The following is an 11108-nucleotide window of genomic DNA, read 5'->3' on the forward strand; positions in this document are numbered from 1 at the left end:
AAAGTAAATCTGGATGGTGTACCTATTTAAACAAAACAAATGTGAAGAACTGTGCATTGATTTTAGATAAGCAATACTGGTTACTATTAAATGGTTTATTAATTATTTAAATATGCAGTTTTTACAATTACAATATACACAATGGATACTGGGTTTAGTAAATCGGAGAGTAAAACACATAAGGATAGTTTATTATTCATGCAGCAACCAACTTGAGATACGATTTCATAACCAATAATATATAGTAATGGCGCCCCTTATATTCAGATCCCTTTAATGCAGTTCAGGTTAGTCGTGTGCTCCGGGCTCCAATGGCAGTAACATGGCACACTTCCACCTCCGCTCCCAGCTGCTGTAGCTCATGCAACCAGATCATCTGTTTGTGGGACAACCGGTCATTTGGGCCTTTCACTTCCACCAACTAAAGTAAAAAAAAAAAAAAAAAAACAACACCTTGATAAATGAAGAAAGTTGTACATGACAGTTGTCTTGATCTCAATCTGCCCTGACAGCACAAACAAGTCTGAAAGCTGACAGCAGCCAGTACTGTCACTTGATATTTTGTGCAGATAGCTCTCTTTCTGGCTAAAGATTATAGTTTTTTCCAGTAATTAAACTGAATCTTGATTAACTGCTGAGGACCCAATTGTTCAGTACGACTTGCTGTTCTACAGGCTGTGGGAAACAGACTGGTGTCCTAGTATTTCCAGCCTCTAGCAGATTTTTTTTTTCGCTGATCCCAGAAGGAGTGGTCTCACCTTGTAGGTGTTGTTCTGAGTCTCCCACACCACCAGGTCAGGGAGTCCTCCTCTGCAGTGCCTGTAATCTTTACACATCCTTCTCATCACCCCACTCAGGAAGGGGCCTCCAAAGCAAACAGCCAGACTCTGAAAAGGAATTTAAGAAATCCTCCACTCAACAATGTTCTTTACTTAAAGGTGAGTGCATAGGGTCCCATCAATTTCTGGGTAGAATAAAAAAAGCTTTTTTATATAAGCCAAATGTGCTTTTAAAGTACCCTTTTAAAACCCTAAATAAGACAGCGGCAGTCACATTTCCCATGTGTGTATTTGCTATCTACATGAACAGCTGCACAATTTAAAATAAGACGTGAACTAAAAGCCTGAAGTCATGCTTTTAGCACTTTTTCTAAGTGCTACATCAATTGAGTGCAGAGAGAGATTCCTAGTTGTCCCTTAACATTAAATTGGTCTCTACTACAATAAGAAATGTTGAAAGCACAGAATCTTTGTGCCAGTATTCTTACCTGCGCTTGCTGTAGTGAGGAGAATCGCTCCCAGCTCACCAGTGCAGCTGCCTTTCCATGCTGGGAGTTCCAGGTGTCGGCAATGAGAGTCTGCAGGGTCTCTGTGGAGGCCTCCTGAAGCAGCTGCAGCCGGGACTCTATCGGTTCTCTCCTGTTCTCATAGAAACAGTCGGTGTGAAGGTCCAGCGGACACGCCTGAGTGAATACACAAACAAAACAAAGCATGAATTACTTTCCATATTTTATTGTAGTCTTAGTACCACTTATGATGGAAGAACAAAACACACGCAATTTCAGATTCTTATAACAAAGCGTTCCACCAAAACACAGAGAATGAAATTGTGAACATATTTACCAGTAAATAAATTGCTACAGTTAATATACCTGATAGGGATTTCTAAAAACATCTGCTATCCCATCCATGAATATGATATCCCACATTAGGAGGCCGCATAGTGTGAAAAACGTAGACCCCTCTCCATGAATCCCTAGTAACAAAGAAAACCAGAAGATGTTTCAGCAGATACTCAGTGTGTGTATAATCTTAGAGAGACAGTACACTGCAGGAGTTTGTGCAACACCAATGGAATGCTCAGTTGCTCAGGAAAATCTGTAATGATTTAGTCACTCTAGCCCAAACAGAAACATCTCGCCCCATTGATGAGCTGGAAGAAACATTCATGTACTGAGTTCAGACGCATAAATATCAATGAATGGGACTTTTGAGTCTTTGACACTAGCCATCACCTCTACAGCATTTACTGGTTCATCCCACTTCTTTTAAAAAGCACCAGCAAAGGAACCACAAATGTGTTTTTTTTTGGGGTGTTGCAATGTAACTACCACAGCTCATGGATTCGTTTTTAGATCTGTTCTGGTCAACCTCCTCTACACTTCCTGTGCAATCCAATGTGTGGAGACTCAATTTTATAAATACAGAATCAGGATGTGGTCAAGGCTTCTGACCATAAAACGATTAGAAATTCAAACATTCACATTAAATGCTTGACCAGTCACAATAACATGTTTTTGTTCGTTCTCCTGCACAACTCTGGAAATAAAGGAAACAGCAGGGTAGGGCAGCGTTTTGCTGGCTGATTGCATCGGTCTCTGCCTGGGCACACTACAGTACATGAGCACTTGAGCAGCAGTTTGTTTCTCTTGGATCGCTGCTGCAGGCAAACAGCAGTATTTTCAAACAAAGACAATAAAGCACTCTGCATTATTGTAGGCTGTGAAACTTTCTTATTCAAGTCTGAGAAGTTTCTAAAAAATATAGGGCTTTTTACAACAAGAGAGATCTTGCTCAGATGAAATATGGTAGATTAGGGATCAGTACAGTCCAAACATATCAGTAATCTGAACAGCGTCCTGTCCCAAAATGGTCTGAATTAGCAAGAGCATGCCTTCCTTTTTATACATTTCAGGACAGACAAAAATCTATTTAATTTGTGAGAGAAGCGCCTTTCAAACTTGAAAAAAAGCTAGTAGTTGAAACTAGCTGTATTTGAATACTTTCACTAGTCTGTGCAGCCTCGCATTGCTGCTACACCTGTCACACAAGGATCTCAGCAATGTAGCGAGACTGTGGGGTCAGCTCACTCTCACTAATGGTATGCTGTGGAATGAGGGGGGACTAGCACATTCTGAAGATCCTGTCTGCTCTAGGGAGGTCAGCCACACAACTATTCCACTCCTACATGGTGGACTGCAGAATGAGCTGCTGCAGTGAGACACAAACACAAAATCTATTTACTGGGCTTAATCTATAGAAATGTGTTGAAAGTAAAAGGAAGGTAGCTGCAAAATGTACCCTAATGAAACAGACATGTCGGTACTTTGAAAGGAATCTTAGCACGAGCTACATTCTGCATATGCAATAATAACTTTGTTGTAACAAACCCATTTTTCAATAGCAGTCCGTACCCTGATCGAAGCCCTGCTGGTGGTAATGAGCCAGTGCCAGTTCCTCCACGGAGCACATGACCGTGGCAGTGGAGTCACCCTCTTCCCTGCTTCCCCCTCTGGGCTGGGCCGCCCCCTCCATCAGGAAAACAGACTTCCCCATCCCTGCATGAGGGCACAACTTTCCTCGGATTGTCACCTGCACGGAGACAGACAGACAGACAGACGCTAGCAAACAATAAATGAGGAATATCCAGCAAAACAGTTTCTGTAAGTTACTGGAAGCCGCAGTTTAAGCTTCCCCATGCTTTGTCTGGGTGTTCCCGCCCCATTCACTTACCATCACCACACAAAAACTTTCCAGGGGCACAAAAGTAGAACAGCTCCCTAAAGCGTCTCAAAAGATACATGAAAATCACTCTTAGATGGTATGCTTTTTATTAAATTTCTTTTAACAAAAAATACTGACAAAAGATATAAGAAATGACTGTAGAGAGGCAGTTTGCTCTACAGAATATTATTAATCCAGTTCTAAGGTTGGTTGGGGTTAGGGATTTTTATACTAGCAAAACTACTTTTATCATTTATTAATGTGCATCATCTTTGATGGCAGATCTTCGAGTCAGCAATAGGGTAACTTTTTTTTTTTTAAATCAAAACTACTAGAGACCGACAGGGTTCTGATTCAACCTACGTGATCCCATATCTTCAGTCCTAATTCCTGCAGCTTGTTGAGGGGAGTAAATAATTCAATTGCTCTGTGCTGAAGACAAGGGGGCTGATGGTGGGGAGGAAGCTAAGCCTGGAGGTAAAGCTTAAGTAGTGGATTCTCTTTGTTGGGTTTGTTCAGCTCACAGTGATCACGGCATCATGCTTTCTCATCTCCCATACTGCTCTACAGACATGGGCTCCAGACAGCGAGACAGACAGCCATGCACAGTGTGTGCTCATTAACTGTTTAGCATCACTCCTGTGTTCAGATAATTAAAATAGAACAAAAATTGCAGTGACAAAGCTGTGACCCTTTAAACTGTGACCCTTTAAAAACAAACAAAAACTACAGAAAACTATATGCAATACCTCACACCCTTGTGAAAGGTAAGATAACCTTAAACTTCTATACAATATAATGTCTCCAAATATACATTAAAAAAGTCAGACTGCTATGGGAAGCACACTTACATGAGTGACATCCTTCACTTCTATAGCTGGCACATCCTTCAGAAGATGTCTGAACTTTTTGCAGCTCGGAGACTCTCTCATCCTCACTGCTCGCTGGTACAGAGCCAGCTGATGCCCTGTTCGTACCAGTGGATCGGACAGCCCTTCTTTGATGCAACTAATTGCCTTAGAGACCAGAAACAAAAGAACAGAAATAAGCTGAGCTTTTATTCAAAATCAATCTGATATGAATCGTTTCAAAGTGCACCGAATCTTAATCCAACATGCAAGAATCCCAAACTGATCTTTTATTCCAAATCAACCGGACATGAAAAGTTAATTAGATCCGCAAGTTTTTTGTCTTTTCTTTAATCAATTCTGCTTTGCCGCATGGTTGCTTAACAAGCCAGAAAAGTTATTTTTGACAACCTATATTCATGACCGAGATATGCCTGCGTTACTCCTTTTTTCCAGCTGTGTTACAACATAAAATGATTTTCTTTTCAGGGACATAGTTATACAGCGCACACTTTTTATCAAGACAAAAGAGTTGACTTCACTGCGGAGGTGGCATCCCGTGAGTACAGACCGGGATGTTGACAGTGTGTGTTTATATGATATTTTTTAGCCGAAGGTTCATTATAATGAAGGCCGTTATAGCGAGGGTGTACTGTACCTCCTCTGTGCGTTTCAGATGTTGTTGTAAATTGAGAGCCAGGCGGTCCCACCAGCGCCCCCTGCTGTCTAGACAATAGGTAGACTGCGACAGGAGATTCTGCAGCTCTTCCACAGCCTCCTGAAATATAGACATTACTACTCATCACCCTGAGATGCAAAACCAACACGAGATATATATATATATATATATATATATATAGAGAGAGAGAGAGAGAGAGAGAGAGAGAGAGAGAGAGAAAGAGAAAAATTCATTACACAATTAGACCACTGAATAAAATATTTAGATATATTTACTGTAACGTACGTATAAAATACTGAATGGTTTCATTTTTATGCTTTCTGTATAAAACGTAAGCAGTAACTAAATAGCATTGGAGATGGAAGAGTTCTGCTGTATCTGGTGAGCTCTGCCGATTCTGGAGAAAGACTCTTGTGTAGTGTGTATGCTGACAGTGCTGCAGGGTCTGTGTTGCCACCCACCTCGTACATGCGCAGCCTCTGGAGAATCTCCACACCCCGGGAGAGGATGCGGGTGTAGATCCAGCCGGCAGTGAAGCAGCGCAGGTACACAGGCAGCTTTTCATAGTACCTGCAGTGAGCACACAGACACACCAAACATCAGTACTGACACTCAGGAATTGCACTGCCAGCAGAGTGGAAGACGAGGAGGACTGTATCACACTGTGTGCTGCTACCTCAGCTCAGTCGCTGTGCTCAGTTCCTGCCAGGCAGCTTTAGCAGTCTGGAAGAGCAGATTCGCCTCGTCCCAGTGTCCGTTCAGCATGGCAGCCATCACGTCATTCAGCATGTGCACTGCTGTCTCATACCTAACCCAAAACAGAACTCAATTAAACATACATGATTTTATTCGTTCTCAGATCTGAATCACAATGCCAGTTGCTAGACATAAATGGTGTAGAGCATATGTCAACATCTATTTATTGTTATTTTTAATGCCAAAAATATGTTTTTAATGTTTACAGTAAATAAATGCATAATTATTCCTAGAATGTAATGTGTACCGTCAGCAAAGACTTCCACCAGCACAGTTAATTTTTTCTTAAGCCTGAAGCGCCACCCCACGTTAGTTATTTTCAATTCCAGTGAAGTCCACTTCAGATGACTCCTGTGGTTACTCAGTATTTTACTCTATTACGGAATATAGCAGAGTGTGATGTGTGTACAGACAGCAGGGTGCGCTGTTGCACCAAGTGTATTCAGAACTTGCATCACTTTCCCTAAATAATGAGTGCTACCTTTCATTAACGGAAGAATGGCAAGTCTTTTAATGTATGTTTACAGATCATGGTCCAGTTTTAAAACTCATCAATACTGTATTTTGACAAAGTTAGTCAATAATAATAATACAAAATGAATTAGCCCTTGAATAAAACTCTTGCTACTGTTAATACTAGTGTTAATTGGGGTCCGTGAAACCAGTCAAAAGAGATTAGTACAGTACAATCTATAGCCCATTTACATTTTGCATGACGTTAAGCAGGTCAAATACTGCAGAGAGATGAGAAAAACAACATCTTGAGCTGTCACACCGGAGTCCTGACCAGTCTCTCCACACCCTCACCTGATGAGATCCTCCCTGTCCTGGAAGATCTTGCTTTCCCTGTGGACGGTGTAGTCTGGGAAGGACATGCGGCCCATGTTGACCATGAGCACGGTGTAGAGCTGGCCCTGGCCCCCGCTACCCGTCTCCTCGTCCTCAACAGAGTCTGAGAGAGAGAAGAGGAGCAGGACCCGGGAGAAGACAGCGCGGGGCCCCTTGCACACCCGCACACACACGCCCGCCAGCTCCTTAGCCCTGCAGGCACAAGCACAGTCCTTACCTTCACAAACACCACTATCAACACACACTTCATTATTAACTCGCTGGAGACTTCCTGTTAGTAGTTCTTTTGTAATTGTGAGACTCCCTCTTGAAAGATTTTGGGAACCCTTTGTTTTTTCAGTGATGAATTGCATTTTGACAGTATGTTAAGTCCGTTAAGCTGCTTCCCCACCTCCTCAGGATCACTGCCCCAGTGCCAGGCTGCTTGTTGCTGAAGCTGAAGAGCGAGCGTTGCCTGGACAGCCGCAGGAAGCCCTCCACCAGCTGCTGCTTCTGCCCGTTGGGGTTGGCCAGGTGAAAAGCCTTTGCCAGAGTCTTTAGTTCAGGGGCAGAAAGCAACTCCAGGACTTCGGAGATATCCTGCAGCTCGGATTCTAGCAGCACAGACAAGCACAAGCAAACCATCAAAGGGCAGGCTGTGTCATTTAGAAGATGGCTAATAAATATATATTTTTAAAATTTTATAACAGTGTGAGTCGTACCTCTCTGCAGAAAGCCATTTTGTACAAGTTCTTTGATTACAGGTGCCAGGTCAGAACCAATCTCAGAGTACTCAAGCTTATTCACTTTCAGCCAGTTCAGCTTCCTCTGGAACAGCCTCACATACAGCTTCTGTCCCGCAGCTGGTAATACAGAACAGGAAAATACACAAGACTTATTTTCTGTAATCAGAAAATTTCCTTTCGTCCCACAGTAACTTCAGCTACATATAAAAAACATCTGTTTACATCAAGGCACCATTACAGGCTGGCCTTGTTCTAAAAGTGACGCCCACTCCAATGTGTCTCACAGTAATCAAGCACTTCCAATATTTCTTTCCCTAGATCAGGGGTTTCAGAAAGCATGCATCTACAAGAGTATGCTGGCAACTTAGACTTTACATTAAATCACCCAGACAAGTTATTCAAGGAGTGTGTTACAACTTAACAGAAGTACATGTTTTTAAGGTGGAGGGGGGTTCACAGAAATTACAAATGAACCCAACGCTCTATTAAATAGCTCCTTTATAGCTGCCCCACCCTCCAGCAATAATGACTGGACCTGTCCCAAGCTCAGGCTTACTGCAAATCTTAACCGTTAATTTACATTGAACACTGCATACCTGATAGCTGCTGAAACAAGCTGATGCTCTGGATGTCATCTTCATTGAAGAGCTGCCTGTCGTCCTCGTTCTCCAGCACTGCCTGTAGCACTGTCAGGAAGTTGCGGAGGTAATAAGGGAGCCTGGAGGCCTCTTGAACAAGGTTCCTATTACCCTCTCCTTGGTCTATCTTGACTGTTACCCCTGTATCAACCTGGCTGTCAACTGTGTCAAAGTTATTAAACTGATCAGTTTCTGCAGAACCAGGAAACTTTGAGATTTCCATAGACGATATCGCAGCAGAAGCATTTTCATCCTGATTAGTAGGTTTAAGACTGTCACTATTTGCAGATAAACCTGTTGCTGGTTTTTCTTCGGATCGCCCTCTTTTACAGCTGATCTCAGCTGTACTGCTGCTGTGTGCCAATACAGATGCATCAGGACTGTTGTTCGCATTGAGCTTTCTCTTGCACTTGTTCAATCGGGATACACTGACCGGCTGACGTGAAGCTGGAGCTGCTAATGGTAACGAAGATGACGAAGACACCTCAGCATTCAGCACTTCAGTTAGGATCCTTCTTTCAGTTTTATTCTGTGAAGGCAACTCCATCATATCAAGATCGTTCAATGTAGCGTCCTCTGAGGAGCACCCAGGCATTACATCTAAAGGCTCATCGCAATGTTTTTCTTTCAGAGAGCTGTTCAAAGCACAGGCGTCACCAGTCCCTTCTGAAGAGCTGCCAACCTGTTTTTGGGCTTCTGGCAAAGCTTCCTTGGAGTGTTGGTTGGAGTTTTGTCTTTGAGTCTTTCTTGATAACTTTGAAGCCAGGCATCCCAGATGAATAGTTCGAACAACCTTAGCTGTACATGCCTCTGTTTTCTGTGAAAGAAAATCATTTTTAAAATAGGGGCTAGCCTGTTTATCCTTGACAGCACACTCAGAGGCAGCATCTCGGTTTGGACTTGAACTTGAACTGGCCTTGTGGTCCACGACCTTCTCAGGGCTTCTTGGAGATTTCAAAATGGCCTCTTGGCTTGAGCCTTTCTCAAAAGCGTTCTTACTCACAGAGTTTACAAAAATGACATCATCACCATCATCATTCGTGAATTTCTGGCACTGCTTGTCAATGTGTTCGTTTATCCAAAATCTCGGCACCATCTGCCCACACATGGGGCAGGCAAGCTTAGCTGGCGGGGTACTGTTGAAAAATGAAACAATGGAAGCAGTTTTCTGAGCTGTGGGTCTTGCCACTTCTTTGCCACTTTTCTTGTTCTTGGTAATCGATAGGCTCCTTCGCGGTCTCTTTTTGGCTGGGGAATTTCGTTCAGACATTACAAGGACACTGTAGTGTTACAGCTTCAGAAGTCTGCTAACAGGCAAGATTCTGATAGGCAAGAATTATATGTATCTTTTATTTAGGGCTGGGCTATTCATCCTCAGAGGTTCTGTGAAAAAATAAATAGACAAGTTCTTGAAAGACTGCGATTTTAGAAAGAGAAAAACAACTATGAAATGATATTTAATGCAAATTGGTTTTGTTTTTGACAATAGACTGTATGAAGTTCTTTCTTGGCATGCTACACTCTCATTGTATAACAGTTTTTTTCATTAGAGCTCGGTCTGGGTTTCTATCTCAAGTTATGTTTACCTAATAAGAGCCCTGCCCTGTATAACCCAAATCAAGCTAATTCTGCAATTTGAAACATACACACAGCGCGTTATTGGTCAAACGGTACAAGGCTAGCTTTCCAAATACTTCAGTTTACCTTTTTTTTAATTCATTATCGGACATTTAAAGATGAAAGCACCTAGTAAATTATAAAACCACAGAGACACTAGCACAACGCCTCTACTAAGATTAATGCAACATTGATAATACATATTATTTTTGTAACTACTAGATTACCTGCATTCCGAGGAACACAATGGTTAATTTCTCTGGTTAAATTGAACACGTACAAATGTACTAATCAATTTCTCTTGCTTAATTAGAACAACTATTGCCAATATCGCTACTTTTCTGTTGACAATAATATAAACATGCTTCACGAGCTCATATAGAACGCAAATACAATATCTGCACACCCAGTATTAAATAAAAAATAGTAAGCGCTGTTTTATTAATATATTTGGTAAATAAACCATGTACAGTACATGCCTTGTCATGTGTACCGCATTTGCTGAATCCTGGCCTTTTGAATTGCGTTCCCTCAAAGGCAGTGCTAATCAACTGCAGTCTCTCAGGCTAAACCAGCGGATCGCTGAAATGACCGATTAGCCAATCCTTGCTCTCTGCTCATAATTTTACCCTTAGTTCCTATTCCTGATCTTACCTTTATATTACAGCTTTTGATGCCATTGTACTGAATGAAAAGGAAATAACTGAAGGCTGCCTCATTTGAAAAAAAATAATGTCATAAACCGTTTGTTTTGCTGTTGATCTTTTTGACTCAAGTAAAGCCCATTACAATGTATTTGTTTGATGGAAGTTTCTGCCTTCACTTTTCCCATGCAATTCCTGTATTACAGTTAATAGTTCCCAGCTCACGTGCAGCCTAGAATACCAGTGTAAGGCTGAGGGAGGAGAGTCCTATTACAAGCAACATACAAACACAATGTACTCTGCACAGCACTAACCTTGGGACTACTTAATGTTACCTTGTGCAAGGTTGTCTGGGATTACTGTAGGGCTCATTGCAGTCTGTGAAATCACAGCAAGTATACTCAAAAGATATGTTTGAATTACTTTTAAAAAAAACCAGTTGTATTTCTTCATGCAAACGTGGTTATCAATCTGTAAAAATGTCAAATAAAACAACCAGGGTGAGGCTTTTGCACAGAAGAGTTTGAATATGCCTGCTACAGAATGACAGGCAATACCCCGGCTTTCAGAAACAAAGTATCGCCTGTTCTTTTTCATCACTGCTATTTTGAATGGTGGCAATATAACCTTTTTTTGTAGCAATCAAAAAAAGAAAACTACTCAGGAATCCATGTTTAAAAGTCAATGCATGTGCTGTTAATGTACAGTGTATTTCTATTAGGAGGCTGTGTGGTCCAGTGGTTAAAGAAAAGGGCTTGTAACCGGAAGGTCCCCGGTTCAAATCCCGGCTCAGCCACTGACTCATTGTGTGACCCTGAGCAAGTTACTTAACCTCCTTGTGCTCCGTCT

At 41.9% G+C, this 11108-nt stretch overlaps 1 protein-coding gene across 3 annotated transcripts; it reads right to left on the bottom strand.

Moving 5' to 3' along the window:
- Nucleotides 1-80: 80 nt before the first annotated feature.
- LOC117427912 (fanconi-associated nuclease 1-like) lies at nucleotides 81-10245 on the bottom strand. Of its 3 annotated transcripts, none has more exons than XM_034907121.2 (14): nucleotides 10095-10241; nucleotides 7957-9381; nucleotides 7337-7477; nucleotides 7027-7228; nucleotides 6594-6827; nucleotides 5707-5838; nucleotides 5492-5600; nucleotides 5010-5129; nucleotides 4355-4519; nucleotides 3194-3371; nucleotides 1652-1755; nucleotides 1268-1462; nucleotides 759-887; nucleotides 81-421 (listed from the first exon to the last, which is right to left on the bottom strand). In XM_034907121.2, the coding sequence occupies exons 2-14, from the start codon at nucleotides 9266-9268 to the stop codon at nucleotides 284-286; spliced, it is 3159 nt and encodes a 1052-aa protein (XP_034763012.2). In that variant the 5' UTR covers nucleotides 9269-9381; nucleotides 10095-10241; the 3' UTR covers nucleotides 81-283. The 3 variants fall into 3 exon arrangements, with proteins under 3 accessions (XP_034763012.2, XP_058851215.1, XP_058851216.1); XM_058995232.1 differs by lacking the exon at nucleotides 10095-10241 and adding an exon at nucleotides 9843-10088; XM_058995233.1 differs by lacking the exons at nucleotides 81-421; nucleotides 759-887; nucleotides 1652-1755 and having other exon boundaries at nucleotides 1289-1462; nucleotides 10095-10245.
- Nucleotides 10246-11108: the final 863 nt, after the last annotated feature.

This window comes from Acipenser ruthenus, chromosome 21, assembly GCF_902713425.1.
Source record: "Acipenser ruthenus chromosome 21, fAciRut3.2 maternal haplotype, whole genome shotgun sequence".
Lineage (NCBI taxonomy): Eukaryota > Metazoa > Chordata > Actinopteri > Acipenseriformes > Acipenseridae > Acipenser > Acipenser ruthenus.

Excerpts from the sequence above, each read along its gene's own strand:
- LOC117427912 (XM_034907121.2), bottom strand. The coding sequence starts at position 9,268 with ATGTCTGAACGAAATTCCCCAGCCAAAAAGAGACCGCGAAGGAGCCTA. Across the intron at positions 888-1,267 it reads CCTCACTACAGCAAGCGCAG|AGTCTGGCTGTTTGCTTTGG; the intron begins GTAAGAATACTG and ends ATTCCTTTTCAG. Across the intron at positions 422-758 it reads CTCAGAACAACACCTACAAG|TTGGTGGAAGTGAAAGGCCC; the intron begins GTGAGACCACTC and ends TTTTTACTTTAG.